The sequence below is a fragment of the Salmo trutta genome, unplaced genomic scaffold, assembly GCF_901001165.1.
Source record: "Salmo trutta unplaced genomic scaffold, fSalTru1.1, whole genome shotgun sequence".
Classification (NCBI taxonomy): domain Eukaryota; kingdom Metazoa; phylum Chordata; class Actinopteri; order Salmoniformes; family Salmonidae; genus Salmo; species Salmo trutta.
The window spans coordinates 12,200,163-12,219,038 of NW_021822911.1; the positions used below are offsets into that span (position 1 = coordinate 12,200,163).

Consider the following 18,876-nt stretch of genomic DNA (forward strand, 5'->3'; position numbering starts at 1 on the left):
GTCTATACTGCTCCTACATGGTGTAACAATACATCATGTGGAGCTTTAAGGCGATGCTGTTGGTGTGACTTGTAATGTAGTGGACGGAACGCTTCTTTCGAACGAAAGCAACAGTTCGTCAGCCACCTCGGTAGTTTGCTAGACAAAATAGCCGAACCAATAAAGCTCTTTAGATGCTTTCGTGTATATTAGCCACTGTGTTTTAAACCCACTTCTGTCTTCTAGTTAGTTATTCGATTTAATTTCATATTTACGGTGTTGTTATTGGTCAGCTAGTGGGCTGGTTAAGTTAGCATTAGCATAGCTAGCTAGCATTCCCGAACATGAGTTCACTAAGCAACTCTCCTCCTGCTAAAGAAGAGGAGGTCTGCTGGACGGAGGAAGAAGGTCTGTGGCTGAACGTTGTCGTGAAAGAGGAGGCAGAGGATGTCACAATACAAAAACAAGTAGAGGATGTCACAGTTAAACAAGAAGTAGAGGGTGAAGCTGTTACCGTGAAAGAAGAAGAGAAAGACGTTTCCGTTAAAGAAGAGGAAGACGCGTTCAGAGTGAAAGAGGAGGAGGATGTTACTGTTAAAGAAGAGGAGGAAGAGAAAGAAGAGGAAGCAGTTTTTGGGGTGAAAGAGGAGGAGGAGGAGATGACTGTCACATTGGAGGAAGACGAGGATGAAACGGGATATCTGGGCTCGGTTTCCCAAAGGCATGTTAAGGCATCCAATGGTTCTAACGATGAACGGCCCTGATTAACACTAGTAAGTACTGTCTTTAATACAGAGGCACAAACTCTGCAGTTGTTGAACTGATGTGTGGTGTTAAAGGGGAAATATGCAATAGCTACATCCATATTTAGACTTTTTAAATAATTAATTTATAGCCATTGATTCTTGAAGAATATAACACATGCCTCATGATCTTAGTTCAACTGTTGTACCCCATCATAACCCTAAATAAGCTTTTTTTTTACTCCAATGTTTAGAAACAATGTAAACCAACACTGTATAGCCTCAACATGGTTAAAACTATAATGTTGATATCATGGATGGTCAGTGCTTGCATCTGTAGGTCTGTCTATGAATTTGAGAATAATTACATTTCTCCAGCCCCATCATCATCTTATAACCAAACTAGTGGTGGAATGACAGCTTTGTTATTGTTTGAACTGCAGATTGGTTGATAGATGTGCGGCTATTTTATAGAGGTAACCTAGTATTTAAATAGCAAAAAATTGTCAGCCCAGAGACTTGGTTTGGTAAACAGCTGAGGGATGGGGGAAGGAGAAGTGTAACCACTCAAATGCATAGAGAAAGCTATTGTAGAAACCGTAACTCAACACCTAGCGACCTCGTCAAGAAGTTCAGACATCTTGGCATAACAGTTATAAGGTGTTGGCTTGACAGTCAGTGGACCCAGGTTTGAGTTCAGCTCAGGGCAACCCCCTGAATTCACTACACTATGAATACAAGGACTGGCCATCCATGATGTCATAATGATAGTTTAACCAGGTTTCTAGGCTATATAGTATATTCTAGAATTCATCCATGATGTCATAATGATAGTTTAACCAGGTTTCTAGGCTATATAGTATATTCTAGAATTCATCCATGATGTCATAATGATAGTTTAACCAGGTTTCTAGGCTATATAGTATATTCTAGAATTCATCCATGATGTCATAATGATAGTTTAACCAGGTTTCTAGGCTATATAGTATATTCTAGAATTCATCCATGATGTCATAATGATAGTTTAACCAGGTTTCTAGGCTATATAGTATATTCTAGAATTCATCCATGATGTCATAATGATAGTTTAACCAGGTTTCTAGGCTATATAGTATATTCTAGAATTCATCCATGATGTCATAATGATGGTTTAACCAGGTTTCTAGGCTATATAGTATATTCTAGAATTCATCCATGATGTCATAATGATAGTTTAACCAGGTTTCTGGGCTATATAGTATATTCTAGAATTGCCAGTGTAGATTTCCTGTGGAGGCAAATTATTAGAGCTGTTGATAAGTCATTGTATAATATTCAGCCAATTGTTTTTCATGCCATTACATTAAAGGCAAGACATACCTAGATTCAATTACATTCATGAATTGGTTTGAAACCTTTGTTTTAAACCCGTCTCAAAATTGGTGCCTTGCCGGATTTGTAAAAAATGGTTTGTCATGAAACTCTATTTTTTAAATGTATTTAAATGTAACCTTTATTTAACTAGGCAAGTCAGTTAAGAACAAATTCTTATTGACAATGACGGTCTACCCCGGACGACGCTGGGCCAATTTTGCGCCGCCCTATGGGACTCCCAATCACGGCCGGTTGTGATACAGCCTAGATTTGAACCAGGGTGTCTGTAGTGACGCCTCAAGCACTGAGATGCAGTGTCCGCTGTGCCACTCTGGAGCCCCAAAATCATGTTCTAGTGCTGTCCACTCTGGAGCCCCAACATCATGTTCTAGTGCTGTCCACTCTGGAGCCCCAACATCATGTTCTAGTGCTGTCCACTCTGGAGCCCCAACATCATGTTCTAGTGCTGTCCACTCTGGAGCCCCAACATCATGTTCTAGTGCTGTCCCCAACTAAAATACATCTTGGTCAACCAAGAGTCATCTGTTCTTTCTACCAATCACCCCATGTGTTTTTATAAAATCTGTATGTACTGAACTTGTCTGATGCTTTAAGCACGTTGTTTGATTAAATAAATAAGACACACAAATTACGAGGGAGCCAGTCGTCAACATAACCTGACTGGAGGGAGCCAGTCGTCAACATAACCTGACTGGAAAGAGCCGACCAGTTCTGAAAGCCTTTTGCCGTACCCTCATCCTACTCGTCGGGTGATGTAGACGTTATCCCAGGCCCTGTGTGTCCCCAGGCGCTCTCATTTGTTGACTTCTGTAACCGTAAAAGCCTTGGTTTCATGCATGTTAACATCAGAAGCCTCCTCCCTAAGTTTGTTTTACTCACTGCTTTAGCACACTCCACCAATCTTGATGTCCTTGCCGTGTCTGAATCCTGGCTTTGGAAGGTCACCAAAAATTCTGAAATTTCCATCCCCAACTACAACATTTTCCATCAAAATGAGAGGAGTTGCAATCTACTGCAGAGATGGCCTGCAATGTTCTATCATACTTTCCAGGTCTAAGCCCAAACAGTTCGAGCTTTTAATAAAAAAAATGAATCTCTCCAGAAATAAGTCTCTCACTGTTGCCGCCTGTTACAGACCCCCCTCAGCTCCCAGCTGTGCCCTGGACACCATATGTGAATTGATTGGCCCCCATCTATCTTTAGAGTTTGTTCTGTTAGGTGACCTAAACTGGGATATGCTTAACCTCTCTAGGGGGTGTGGGATGCTACCGTCCCACATGGCCAACATCCAGTGAAATTGCAGAGCACCAAATTCAAAAACAGAAATACTCATTATAAGAATTCATAAAACATACAAGTGTTATACATCGGTTTAAAGATTAACTTCTTGTTAATCAAACCACGGTGTCAGATTTAAAAAAGGCTTTACCGTGAAAGCATACCATGCGATTATCTGAGAACAGCGCCCAGCAGACAAATCATTACAAACAGTTACCAGCCAAGTAGAGGAGTTACACAAGTCAGAAATTGCGATAAAATGAATCACTTACTTTTGATGATCTTCATATCGTTGCAACTCACAAGACTCCCATTTACTCAATAAATGTTAGTTTTTTTCGATAAAGTCTCTCTTTATATCCAAAAACCTCAGTTTTGTTAATGCGTTTCGTTCAGTAATCCACAGTTACAGTCACATGATCAACTATCAGAAGATCCAGGAAATACTTTTCTGAATGCCAGTCAAATTACAAACATCACGACATGCAACAACAACCAAAGTGCTTCTTCATTCATTACTCTGGTAAAGACAGCTATGCTGAGCTCCACGTTGGATCCAACATCCCTAACAAATGGATGTTTATAATGTGTTATTGTCTGCTTGATTTACTGTAGGGTCTCGTTAGTCTGTTTGGACACAGAGATACTTAGATCATAATGTGTAGAGAACTGTCCCTTGATGGATAGGCTATTGTACAACACACAGAGCTATTTTCCTATATTTGTTGTTAGGTGAAGTTATGGGTCCTACAGTAGGTCTATGTTGTTGTTAGGTGAAGTTATGGGTCCTACAGTAGGTCTATGTTGTTGTTAGGTGAAGTTATGGGTCCTACAGTAGGTCTATGTTGTTGTTAGGTGAAGTAATGGGTCCTACAGTAGGTCTATGTTATTGTTAGGTGAAGTTATGGGCCCTACAGTAGGTCTATGTTATTGTTAGGTGAAGTTATGGGTCCTACAGTAGGTCTATGTTATTGTTAGGTGAAGTTATGGGCCAATTTGGCAAACTGTACAAACCCTCATTGTCAAGCTGATGGAAAAGCCAAAGAGCATTTTACTGGTTGAAGTGTTTTTAAGTACAAAGTGGTTTATTTGCGATGATGACACAAACATTATATTAAGCAGGACATTCAAACGAGCCTTACAATTATAATCCAAAGTAGTGTGAAATGAACTCATCATCAACCTGGAAATGGAGGTTTCTCCCCTGAGTTTTCCCCCGTTCACATTCAGAATACATTGTGAAAAACTCAAATCTTTGCTCACCATTTTTGCTCCAGGCAGATATAGTACATCCATAACTATCGTTTCCTCATTAGCAGGGAGGAGTGTCTACAACTAAATTGCATGTGCATCGCCCTCGTGCCGCAATTTTAGCAAACACAGAAAGGGGCCTATATTGGAGACCAAAAGTTGTCTGGCACACTGCTTAGAGTTTCAACAACATGAATAACTTATTTCTAGCCAACAATCATCGATGTTACTACTAATGTGAAAACAAGACAAAATATGACTATTCTTGCTCCTTTTAAGACAAATGTCAAATAATTTTAACATTCATTACAGACGTCAATTGTTGTACAACATCATGGCTACGCTGTTGGCATCACCTTTTACAGTGGATTTCCGCTGTTGTGGGCCTTTAACCATCTGTCTGACTTTGTTGTTCACACAGGAGAGATACTTCACTATCTTGGATCCTCTGGGGAGCCTCAACAACCTCATGATGCTGACAAGGCAAAGAAGAGTCTCTCCAGATCAGAACACCTCAAGAAACACCTGCAGAGATGCACAGGGAAGATAACTCACTGCTGCTCTGACTGTGGGAAGAGATTCACCTCATCAGGCATTAAAATGCATCAGAGAACACACACAGCAGAGAAACCTTGTAGCTGTGATCAATGTGGGAAGAGTTTTACTACATCTGATCATCTGACTTTACACCAGAGAACACACACAGGAGAGAAACCTTATATCTGTGGTCAATGTGGGAAGAGTTTCACTACATCAAGCATTCTGACTGTACACCAGAGAAGACACACAGGAGAGAAACCTTATAGCTGTGATCAATGTTGGATGAGTTTTGGTCAATCTGGACATCTGACTCTACACCAGAGAACACATACAGGAGAGAAATCTTATATCTGTGGTCAATGTGGGAAGAGTTTTACTACATCTGGCCATCTGACTTCACACCAGAGAATACACACAGGAGAGAAACCTTATAGCTGTGGTCAATGTGGGAAGAGGTTTGCTGCATTTAGCACTCTGACTCTACACCAGAGAACACACACAGGAGAGAAACCTTCTAGCTGTGGTCAATGTGGGAAGAGGTTTGCTGCATCTAGCACTCTGACTCTACACCAGAGAACACACACAGGAGAGAAATCTTATAGCTGTGGTCAATGTGGGAAGAGTTTTGGTCAATTTGGAAAACTGACAGTACACCAGAGAATACACACTGGAGAGAAACCTTTTAGCTGTGATCAATGTGGGAAGAGTTTCACTACATCAAGCATTCTGACTGTACACCAGAGAAGACACACAGGAGAGAAATCTTATAGCTGTGATCAATGTTGGATGAGTTTTGGTCAATCTGGACATCTGACTCGACACCAGAGAACACACACAGGAGAGAAATCTTATAGCTGTGGTCAATGTGGGAAGAGTTTTGGTCAATCTGGCTCTCTAACTCTACACCAGAGAACACATACAGGAGAGAAACCTTATATCTGTGGTCAATGTGGGAAGAGTTTTACTACATCTGGCCATCTGACTTCACACCAGAGAATACACACAGGAGAGAAACCTTATAGCTGTGGTCAATGTGGGAAGAGGTTTGCTGCATCTAGCACTCTGACTCTACACCAGAGAACACACACAGGAGAGAAACCTTATAGCTGTGGTCAATGTGGGAAGAGGTTTGCTGCATCTAGCACTCTGACTCTACACCAGAGAACACACACAGGAGAGAAACCTTATAGCTGTGGTCAATGTGGGAAGAGGTTTGCTGCATCTAGCACTCTGACTCAACACCAGACAACACACACAGGAGAGAAATCTTATAACTGTGATCAATGTTGGAAGAGTTTTGCTCGATCTGGAGAGCTGACAGCACACCAGAGAACACACACTGGAGAGAAACCTCATAGCTGTAATCAATGTGGGAAGAGATACTCTGATAAAAGATATCTGATTAAACATCAGAAAATTCATGAAGGAGTTGTTTCATGATATCAGTGAAATAAAATGTAGAATGTTTAAACATTGTAGTAGGAGTATTTTAATGATGTCACAATGTAGAATGTTTTAACATTGTAGAAGGAGTATTTTAGTGATGTCACAATGTAGAACCCTAAACGTTTGTCCCCTGTTCTATTGATTTCAACATGATATGGATATTAGACTCAGGGGGAAAATCCAGGCTCTGAAATGTAAGAGTTACTATTTATGTGATTTAACAGAAAGTGACTAACAAAAAAAGAGTTGTGTTACACTTACCGCATTGGCAACCCACTTGAATCAAAATGCAACACTTCAAAATGTAGCGATCTGTTTTCTACAAAGGTTCCTCTAACCAGTGATGTACACATTATTCCCAGATTCCATGTGGTTTTTGAGCTGTTAGTTTAACAGGACGTGCAACCTCATCTCCCTCCTCTCGGTACAATTGATTTCAACGTGATATCGATGAGTGATGACAAATAAGTGTTGCGTTCCTTTGTTTAGCGACCCCTAAATTTAAATGCATCACTCCAAAATGTAGCTGACTGTCTTCTGCAGGTTGTCCTCTAATCAGTGAGGAAAAATATATCTCCCATTTCAATGTGTTTTTTTTAGTTGTGTTAGTTTCAACAGCACATACAACCTGATTTCCCCCATAATCGATATCAGTGATTTATTGCTACTTGTCAAAACAACAGCGTTTCTGGTGCTTGTGCAGTTTATAAGGTGCTTGTTTAAAAATATCCAAGTAATATGATTGTTGTGGCAGATGTTTGTGTACATAGCACATTTTATGTTTAGGTTTTCAATATATCACAAACTGACATTGTTGCCCTGCTTTTAGAATATCAGGGTTCATTCTCAGATGTGCCAAACCAAATGTACTGAGCATGAAATTGGGGACTGGGCCCTGATCCAACAACATGCCTATCTAGTAAACCCTGAAAATAGAGAGAAGCTCCACAGTGGTTTGCTTCCTGTCTTTAAGTTTGGTGTGGGTTCTTATTTTGTTTGCCTCTTCTTGAGCAGATTTAGTGGGTCTCATGGTGGGTGTCTTTTAGGTCCCAGTTGTTGTTACTAGTCAACTTTCAGTGGACACCCCCATAGTGTCTATCAGAACCCCTCCTAAAACCCCACCTGTTTAGTTGTGGTTGTTGTTAGTTCCTCTTCTGTTTTGAGCAATTTAGATTTTTCTTTCTGGGGAACGTAACAACAAACAATGTAGTAAAACAAGCTTATATTTTGGGTTGGATGTTGCATCCAATTGTTAATATTTTAATAATTTCCTTAGAATGCTCATTAGTCTTTCAGTTGTTAGTCTTCTGTTTTTTATCCTCTTATGTTTGTTGTGTACTAAATATTTCTGTTTATTTTCATTGTTTTTTCCTGTGAAGCCATTGCGTTGCATCCATGTCTGAAATGTGCTGTATAAATAAATCTTGATTTAATTTGAACATAATGTAAAACAAATGAACCCAATGACTGACCAAAGAAGACTCTTGCCAAAACAATTTACAAATATGTGCAAAAGCAACACATTTCTTGGTCCATCTTAGTATGAAAAACTATCACTTTTCCAGCCTGCTGAAGGCGTGGTGGAGTGGTAAACACCACCCCCGGCTCTTCCAGGGGCTTGAGGTGGTCTCCCACAGCTCTGATTATGTCATGTTCTGTGGCCTTGCTGTTCCATTTCTTGACTGCCCCTGCAACACAGAAATAAACACATTTAATCATGTTAAATAAAACACTCAAAGTAATGGATATGGAGCATCTATGGCCTCAGTTACACCTGGCACCTAAATGTGACTTCTGTTATCTGATCACTCTAAGTTGCATTAGGTCTGGATGCACAAAAGTCACAATGTGCTGCATTAGGTTTAGATCTGCCAGGATGGGCATTGTGTTCGGAATTTGAGTCTGGTCACGAATATGCATCAGCAATGTAAAGAGATGGGGTGAATGAGTGGGGAAAAGTACATTTGACACAAATTACCTTCATAATATCAAAGAACAAATGTGTGTGCCTGAGGGGAAATTACCTTTCATACAGCTAAAAGGGGTGAGAAATTACACCAATATCAGTGGACAATTTGCATTAATGTAAATAAACATGGAGGATGGAACATATTCCCTTTTGCTTACGTGATGAACCGCTAAGGGGACATAAATATTTACCATCTAAACCATGTGTGACCTCTCACCTCTCTGGCTGTAGAAGTGTTCTTCCTAACCAGTCCCTCAACAGCTCTCTGACTGAGCTCCACCCTCACTGGGTCTTCAGAGGAGAGGAAGGCTGAGGAGGGATGGAAGGATGAATGGATCAGTCTGTCAATAAAGTGTAGAGCTGCTGTCTATGCTGTCTGACAAAATCACAGTTTTAGTAGTTCAATAAAGTAAATAAGGCTTTATGACTGCTGAATACCAACTATCAATCACTTAGATGATGTATTTTCAGGTAGAGATACATCCTTGGGACGTCCCTAGCCTGTTGAAGTTGACATTTAAAATGGTTAAGGTAGGGGTTAAGGTTAGGGTTTAGGGTAGGGATGTTCCAAGGATCCCGGATAGCATTGACCATTGTGCATTCTTCTGTCTCTTTTACATAGCAGGTGATGAGTTCTGACTTCTGAACATGAAAATATGAAATATCCTTATTCATGTCACTGCTTGAGAGAAGGGAATGTAGAACGTTTACATTCTGTCAGAATTTGTTATTGTTAGACGTCAGGGATCCTATGGAAGGAGAAGGGCCAGAGTCTGGTACAAGTCAACAGGACATCCGTGAGGTGGGGAGGAGAAGGGCCACAGTCTGGAACAAGTCAACAGGACAGCCGTGAGGTGGGGAGGAGAAGGGCCACAGTCTGGAACAAGTCAACAGGACAGCCGTGAGGTGGGGAGGAGAAGGGCCACAGTCTGGTACAAGTCAACAGGACAGCTGTGAGGTGGGGAGGAGAAGGGCCACAGTCTGGAACAAGTCAACAGGACAGCTGTGAGGTGGGGAGGAGAAGGGCCACAGTCTGGAACAAGTCAACAGGACAGCCGTGAGGTGGGGAGGAGAAGGGCCACAGTCTGGTACAAGTCAACAGGACAGCCGTGAGGTGGGGAGGAGAAGGGCCACAGTCTTGAACAAGTCAACAGGACAGCCGTGAGGTGGGGAGGAGAAGGGCCACAGTCTGGTACAAGTCAACAGGACAGCCGTGAGGTGGGGAGGAGAAGGGCCACAGTCTGGAACAAGTCAACAGGACAGCCGTGAGGTGGGGAGGAGAAGGGCCACAGTCTTGAACAAGTCAACAGGACAGCCGTGAGGTGGGGAGGAGAAGGGCCACAGTCTGGTACAAGTCAACAGGACAGCCGTGAGGTGGGGAGGAGAAGGGCCACAGTCTGGAACAAGTCAACAGGACAGCTGTGAGGTGCGGAGGAGAAGGACCACAGTCTGGAACAAGTCAACAGGACAGCTGTGAGGTGGGGAGGAGAAGGGCCACAGTCTGGAACAAGTCAACAGGACAGCTGTGAGGTGGGGAGGAGAAGGGCCACAGTCTGGAACAAGTCAACAGGACAGCCGTGAGGTGGGGAGGAGTGAGGAATTTAGACAGAGGTTAGGTCAGATGAAGTGAGGAAGAATTGATATCACAAAAGTTCTGCCTAGCAACAGAGGTGTAAGGAGGAGACTCAGCATAAAGGGTTAAATACCAGTAAGGAGGAGACTCAGCATAAAGGGTTAAATACCAGCAAGGAGGAGACTCAGCATAAAGGGTTAAATACCAGTAAGGAGGAGACTCAGCATAAAGGGTTAATACCAGTAAGGAGGAGACTCAGCATAAAGGGTTAATACCAGTAAGGAGGAGACTCAGCATAAAGGGTTAATACCAGTAAGGAGGAGACTCAGCATAAAGGGTTAAATACCAGTAAGGAGGAGACTCAGCATAAAGGGTTAATACCAGTAAGGAGGAGACTCAGCATAAAGGGTTAATACCAGTAAGGAGGTGACTCAGCATAAAGGGTTAATACCAGTAAGGAGGAGACTCAGCATAAAGGGTTAATACCAGTAAGGAGGAGTCTCAGCATAAAGGGTTAATACCAGTAAGGAGGAGACTCAGCATAAAGGGTTAAAAACCAGTAAGGAGTAGACTCAACATAAAGGGTTAAATACCAGCAAGGAGGAGACTCAGCATAAAGGGTTAATACCAGTAAGGAGGAGACTCAGCATAAAGGGTTAAATACCAGTAAGGAGGAGACTCAGCATAAAGGGTTAATACCAGTAAGGAGAAGACTCAGCATAAAGGGTTAAACACCAGTAAGGAGGAGACTCAGCATAAAGGGTTAATACCAGATAAGGGAGAGATCAGATAAGGGTTAATACCAGTAAGGAGGAGACTCAGCATAAAGGGTTAATTCCAGTAAGGAGGAGACTCAGCATAAAGGGTTAATTCCAGTAAGGAGGAGACTCAGCATAAAGGGTTAATACCAGTAAGGAGGAGACTCAGCATAAAGGGTTAATACCAGTAAGGAGGAGACTCAGCATAAAGGGTTAATACCAGTAAGGAGGAGACTCAGCATAAGGGTTAAATACCAGTAAGGGAGGAGACTCAGCATAAAGGGTTAATACCAGTAAGGAGGAGACTCAGCATAAAGGGTTAAATACCAGTAAGGAGGAGACTCAGCATAAAGGGTTAATACCAGTAAGGAGAGACTCAGCATAAAGGGTTAATACCAGTGAGGAGGAGGACTCCAGCATTAAGGGTTTAATACCAGTAAGGAGGAGACTCAGCATAAAGGGTAATATTAATACCAGTAAGGAGGAGACTCAGCATAAAGGGTTAATACCAGTAAGGAGGAGACTCAGCATAAGGGTTAATACCAGTAAGGAGGAGACTCATCATAAAGGGTTAAATACCAGTAAGGAGGAGACTCAGCATAAAGGGTTAATACCAGTAAGGAGGAGACTCAGCATAAAGGGTTAATACCAGCAGAGGACCAGGTAGGAGAGACTCAGCATAAAGGGTTAATACCAGTAAGGAGGAGACTCAGTATAAAGGGTTATACCAGTAAGGAGGAGACTCAGCATAAAGGGTTAAATACCAGTAAGGAGGAGACTCAGCATAAAGGGTTATACCAGTAAGGAGGAGACTCAGCATAAAGGGTTAAATACCAGTAAGGAGGAGACTCAGCATAAAGGGTTAAATACCAGTAAGGAGGAGACTCAGCATAAAGGGTTAATACCAGTAAGGAGGAGACCCAGCATAAAGGGTTAATACCAGTAAGGAGGAGACTCAGCATAAAGGGTTAATACCAGTAAGGAGGAGACTCAGCATAAAGGGTTAATACCAGTAAGGAGGAGACTCAGCATAAAGGGTTAAATACCAGTAAGGAGGAGACTCAGCATAAAAGGGTTAAATACCAGTAAGGAGGAGACTCGGCATAAAGGTTTAAATTACCAGTAAGGAGGAGACTCAAGCATAAAGGGTTAAATACCAGTAAGGAGGATAGCTCAGCATAAAGGGTTAATACCAGTAAGGATGAGACTCAGCATAAAGGGTTAATACCAGTAAGGAGGAGACTCAGCATAAAGGAAGGATACGCAGCAGAAAGGGTTAAATACCAGTAATGGAGGAAGACTCAGCATAAAGGGTTAATACCATTAGGAGGAGACTCAGCATAAAGGGGTTAAATACCAGTAAGGAGGAGACTCAGCATAAAGGGTTAAATAAACCAGGTTAAGGAGGAGCTCAGCAGAAAGGTTAATAAGGTAAGGAGTAGACTCAGCATAAAGGGTTATACCAGTAAGGAGGAGACTCAGCATAAAGGGTTAATACCAGTAAGGAGGGAGACGCAGCATTAAAGGGTTAAATACCAGTAAGGAGGAGACTCAGCATTAAAGGTTAAATACCAGTAAGGAGGAGACTCAGCATAAAGGGTTATACCAGTAAGAGGAACTCAGCATAAAGGGTTAATACCAGTAAGGAGGAGACTCAGCTAAAGGGTTAATACCAGTAAGGAGGAGACCAGCATAAAGGGTTAATACCAGTAAGGAGGAGACTCAGCATAAAGGGTTCATACAGTAAGGAGGAGCTCAGCATAAAGGGTTAATACCAGTAGGAGGAGACTCAGCATAAAGGGGTTAATACCAGTAAGGAGGAGACTCATCATAAAGGGTTAAATACCAGTAAGGAGGAGAGCACTCGCATAAAGGGTTAAATACCAGTAAGGAGGAGACTCAGGCATAAAGGGTTTAAATACCAGTAAGGAGGAGACTCAGCATAAAGGGTTAAATACCAGTAAGGAGGAGACTCAGCATAAAGGGTTAATACCAGTAAGGAGGAGACTCAGCATAAAGGGGTAAATACCAGTAAGGAGGAGACTCAGCATAAAGGGTTAAATACCAGTAAGGAGGAGACTCAGCATAAGGGTTAATACCTAGTAAAGGAGGAGACTCAGCATAAAGGGTTAATACCAGTAAGGAGGAGACTCAGCATAAAGGGTTAAAACCAGTAAGGAGGAGACTCAGCATAAAGGGTTAAATACCAGTAAGGAGGAGACTCAGCATAAAGGGTTAATACCAGTAAGGAGGAGACTCAGCATAAAGGGTTAATACCAGTAAGGAGGAGACTCAGCATAAAGGAGGAGACTCAGCATAAAGGGTTAATACCAGTACGGAGGAGACTCAGCATAAAGGGTTAATACTAGTAAGGAGGAGACTCAGCATAAAGGGTTAAATACCAGTAAGGAGGAGACTCAGCATAAAGGGTTAAATACCAGTAAGGAGGAGATCAGCATAAAGGGTAAAATCCAGTAAGGAGGAGACTCAGCATAAAGGGTTAATACCAGTAAGGAGGAGACTCAGCATAAAGGGTTAATACCAGTAAGGAGGAGACTCAGCTTAAAGGGTTAAATACCAGTAAGGAGGAGACTCAGCATAAAGGGTTAATACCAGTAAAGGAGGGAGACTCAGCATAAAGGGTTAATACCAGTAGGAGGAGACTCAGCATAAAGGGTTAATACCAGTAAGGAGGAGACTCAGCATAAAGGGTTAATACCAGTAAGGAGAGACTCACATAAAGGGTTAATACCAGTAAGGAGGAGACTCAGCATAAAGGGTTAATACCAGTAAGGAGGATACTCAGCATAAAGGGTTAATACCAGTAAGGAGGGAGACCTCAGCATAAAGGGTTAATACCAGTAAGGAGGAGACTCAGCATAAAGGGTTTAATACCATAAGGGGGGAGACTCAGCATAAAGGGTTAATACCAGTAAGGAGGAGACTCAGCAAAAGGGTTAATACAGTTAAGGAGGAGACTCAGCATAAAGGGTTAATACCAGTAAGGAGGAGACTCAGCATAAGGGTTAATACCAGTAAGGAGGAGACTCAGCATAAAGTGTTAATACAAGTAAGGAGGAGACTCAGCATAAAGGGTTAATACCAGTAAGGAGGAGACTCAGCATAAAGGGTTAATACAAGTAAGGAGGAGACTCAGCATAAAGGGTTAATACCAGTAAGGAGGAAACTCAGCATAAAGGGTTAAATACCAGTAAGGAGGAGACTCAGCATAAAGGGTGAAATACCAGTAAGGAGGAGACTCAGCATAAAGGGTTAATACCAGTAAGGAGGAGACTCAGCATAAAGGGTTAATACCAGTAAGGAGGAGACTCAGCATAAAGGAGGAGACTCAGCATAAATGGTTAATACCAGTAAGGAGGAGACTCAGCATAAAGGGTTAAATACCAGTAAGGAGGAGACTCAGCATAAAGGGTTAATACCAGTAAGGAGGAGACTCAGCATAAAGGGTTAAACCAGTAAGGAGGAGACTCAGCATAAAGGGTTAATACCAGTAAGGAGGAGACTCAGCATAAAGGGTTAATACCAGTAAGGAGGAGACTCAGCATAAAGGGTTAAATACCAGTAAGGAGGGAGACTCAGCATAAAGGGTTAATACCAGTAAGGAGGAGACTCAGCATAAAGGGTTAATACCAGTAAAGGAGGAGACTCAGCATAAAGGGTTAAATACAGTAAGGAGGAGACTCACCATAAAGGGTAATACCAGTAAGGAGGAGATCAGCATAAAGGGTTAATACCAGTAAGGAGGAGACTCAGCATAAAGGTTAATAACAGTAAGGAGGAGACTCAGCATAAAGGGTTAATACCAGTAAGGAGGAGACTCAGCATAAAGGGTTAATACCAGTAAGGAGAGACTCGCATAAGGGTTAATACCAGTAAGGAGGGAGATCAGCATAAAGGGTTAATACAGCAAGGAGGAGACTCGGCACAAGGGTTAAACACCAGTAAGGAGGAGACTCAGCATAAAGGGTTAATACCAGTAAGGAGGAGACTCAGCATAAAGGGTAAATACCAGTAAGGACGAGACTCAGCATAAAGGGTTAAATACCAGTAAGGAGGAGACTCAGCTCATAAGGGTTAAATACCAGTAAGGAGGAGACTCAGCATAAAGGGTTAATACCAGTAAGGAGGAGACTCAGCATAAAGGGTTAATACCAGTAAGGAGGAGACTCAGCATAAAGGAGGAGACTCAGCATAAAGGGTAAATACCAGTAAGGAGGAGACTCAGCATAAAGGGTTAATACCAGTAAGAGGAGACTCAGCATAAAGGGTTAAATACCAGTAAGGAGGAGACTCAGCATAAAGGGTTAAATACCAGTAAGGAGGAGACTCAGCATAAAGGGTTAATACCAGTAAGGAGGAGACTCAGCATAAAGGGTTAATACCAGTAAGGAGGAGACTCAGCATAAAGGGTTAATACCAGTAAGGAGGAGACTCAGCTTAAAGGGTTAAATACCAGTAAGGAGGAGACTCAGCATAAAGGGTTAATACCAGTAAGGAGGAGACTCAGCATAAAGGGTTAATACCAGTAAGGAGGAGACTCAGCATAAAGGAGGAGACTCAGCATAAAGGGTTAAATACCAGTAAGGAGGAGACTCAGCATAAAGGGTTAATACCAGTAAGGAGGAGACTCAGCATAAAGGGTTAATACCAGTAAGGGAGGAGACTCAGCATAAAGGGTTTAAATACCAGTAAGGAGGAGACTCAGCATAAAGGGTTAAATACCAGTAAGGAGGGAGACTCAGCATAAAGGGTTAATACCCGTAAGGAGGAGACCTCAGCATAAAGGGTTAAAACCAGTAAGGAGGAGACTCAGCATAAAGGGTTAAATACCAGTAAGGAGGAGACTCAGCATAAAGGGTTAATACCAGTAAGGAGGAGACTCAGCATAAAGGGTTAATACAGTAAGGGGAGACTCAGCATAAGGGTTAATACCAGTAAGGAGGAGACTCAGCATAAAGGGTAATACCAGTAAGGAGGAAAGACTCAGCATAAAAGGGTTAAATACCAGTAAGGAGGAGACTCAGCATAAAGGGTTAATGAATACAGTAAGGAGGAGACTCAGCATAAAGGGTTAATACCAGTAAAGGAGGAGACTCAGCATAAAGGGTATACCAGTAAGGAGGAGATCTCAGCATAAAGGGTTAATCCAGTAAGGAGGGAACTCGAGGCATAAAAGGGGTTAATAACCAGTACAGGAGGAAGACTCAGGCATAAAGGGGTTAATACCCAGTAAGGAGGAGACTCAGCATAAAGGGTTAATACCAGTAAGGAGAAGACTCAGCATAAGGGTTAATACCAGTAAGGAGGAGACTCAGCATAAAGGGTTAATACCAGTAAGGAGGAAACTCAGCATAAAGGGTTAAATACCAGTAAGGAGGAGACTCAGCATAAAGGGTGAAATACCAGTAAGGAGGAGACTCAGCATAAAGGGTTAATACCAGTAAGGAGGAGACTCAGCATAAAGGGTTAATACCAGTAAGGAGGAGACTCAGCATAAAGGAGGAGACTCAGCATAAATGGTTAATACCAGTAAGGAGGAGACTCAGCATAAAGGGTTAAATACCAGTAAGGAGGAGACTCAGCATAAAGGGTGAAATACCAGTAAGGAGGAGACTCAGTAAAGGGTTAATACCAGTAAGGAGGAGACTCAGCATAAAGGGTTAATACCAGTAAGGGGAGACTCAGCATAAAGGGTTAATACCAGTAAGGAGGAGACTCAGCATAAAGGGTTAAATCCAGTAAGGAGGAGACTCAGCATAAAGGGTTAATACCAGTAAGGAGGAGACTCCGCATAAAGGGTTAATACCAGTAGGAGGAGACTCAGCATAAAGGGTTAATACCAGTAAGGAGGAGACTCAGCATAAAGGGTTAATACCAGTAAGGAGGAGACTCGGCATAAAGGGTTAAATACCAGTAAGGAGGGAGACTCAGCATAAAGGGTTAAATACCAGCAAGGAGGAGATCGGCACAAGGGTTTAACACAGTAAGGAGGAGACTCAGCATAAAGGGTAATACCAGTAAGGAGGAGACTCAGCATAAAGGGTAAATACCAGTAGGACGAGACTCAGCATAAAGGGTTAATACCAGTAAGGAGGGACTCAGCATAAGGGTTAATACAGTAAGGAGGAGACCACTCAGCATAAAGGGTTAATACCAGTAAGGAGGAGACTCACTAAAGGGTTAATACCAGTAAGGAGGAGACTCAGCATAAAGGGAGGAGACTCAGCATAAAGGGTTAAATACCAGTAAGGAGGAGACTCAGCATAAAGGGTTAATACCAGTAAGGAGGAGACTCAGCATAAAGGGTTAATACCAGTAAGGAGGAGACTCAGCATAAAGGGTAAATACCAGTAAGGAGAGACTGAGCATAAAGGGTTAATACCAGTAAGGAGGAGACTCAGCATAAAGGGTTAATACCAGTAAGGAGGAGACTCAGCATGAAGGGTTAATACCAGTAAGGGAGGAGACTCAGCTTAAAGGGTTAAATACCAGTAAGGAGAGACTCAGCATAAAGGGTTAATACCAGTAAGGAGGAGACTCAGCATAAAGGGTTAATACCAGTAAGGAGGAGACTCAGCATAAAGGGTTAATACCAGTAAGGAGGAGACTCATCATAAAGGGTTAAATACCAGTAAGGAGGAGACTCAGCATAAAGGGTTAATACCAGTAAGGAGGAGACTCAGCATAAAGGGTTATACCAGCAAGGAGGAGACGCAGCATAAAGGGTTAATACCAGTAAGGAGGAGACTCAGCATAAAGGGTTAATACCAGTAAGGAGGAGACTCAGCATAAAGGGTTAATACCAGTAAGGAGGAGACTCAGCATAAAGGGTTAATACCAGTAAGGAGGAGACTCAGCATAAAGGGTTAATACCAGTAAGGAGGAGACTCAGCATAAAGCGTTAATACCAGTAAGGAGGAGACTCAGCATAAAGGGTTAAATACCAGTAAGGAGGAGACTCAGCATAAAGGGTTAATACCAGTAAGGAGGAGACTCAGCATAAAGGGTTAATACCAGTAAGGAGAAGACTCAGCATAAAGGGTTAATACCAGTAAGGAGGAGACTCAGCATAAAGGGTTAATACCAGTAAGGAGGAAACTCAGCATAAAGGGTTAAATACCAGTAAGGAGGAGACTCAGCATAAAGGGTGAAATACCAGTAAGGAGGAGACTCAGCATAAAGGGTTAATACCAGTAAGGAGGAGACTCAGCATAAAGGGTTAAATACCAGTAAGGAGGAGACTCAGCATAAAGGAGGAGACTCAGCATAAATGGTTAATACCAGTAAGGAGGAGACTCAGCATAAAGGGTTAAATACCAGTAAGGAGGAGACTCAGCATAAAGGGTTAATACCAGTAAGGAGGAGACTCAGCATAAAGGGTTAATACCAGTAAGGAGGAGACTCAGCATAAAGGGTTAAATACCAGTAAGGAGGAGACTCAGCATAAAGGGTTAATACCAGTAAGGAGGAGACTCAGCATAAAGGGTTAAATACCAGTAAGGAGGAGACTCAGCATAAAGGGTTAATACCAGTAAGGAGGAAACTCAGCATAAAGGGTTAAATACCAGTAAGGAGGAGACTCAGCATAAAGGGTGAAATACCAGTAAGGAGGAGACTCAGCATAAAGGGTTAATACCAGTAAGGAGGAGACTCAGCATAAGGGTTAAATACCAGTAAGGAGGAGACTCAGCATAAAGGGTTAATACCAGTAAGGAGGAGACTCAGCATAAAGGGTTAATACCAGTAAGGAGGAGACTCAGCATAAGGGTTAAATACCAGTAAGGAGGAGACTCACCATAAAGGGTTAATACCAGTAAGGAGGAGACTCAGCATAAAGGGTTAATACCAGTAAGGAGGAGACTCAGCATAAAGGGTTAATACCAGTAAGGAGGAGACTCAGCATAAAGGGTTAATACCAGTAAGGAGGAGACTCAGCATAAAGGG

The 18,876-nt window shown here is 42.2% G+C and overlaps 1 protein-coding gene across 1 annotated transcript; it reads left to right on the forward strand.

The window, feature by feature from the left end:
- Nucleotides 1-638: 638 nt before the first annotated feature.
- On the forward strand, nt 639-6,377 carry LOC115186478 (zinc finger protein 180-like; the record flags this gene model as incomplete). The annotated part of the gene is made up of 2 exons (XM_029746101.1): nt 639-689; nt 5,535-6,377. Coding segments are annotated over exons 1-2 (894 nt in total), but the record flags the coding sequence as incomplete, so codon positions are not given.
- Between the last annotated feature and the right edge of the window lie 12,499 nt (nt 6,378-18,876).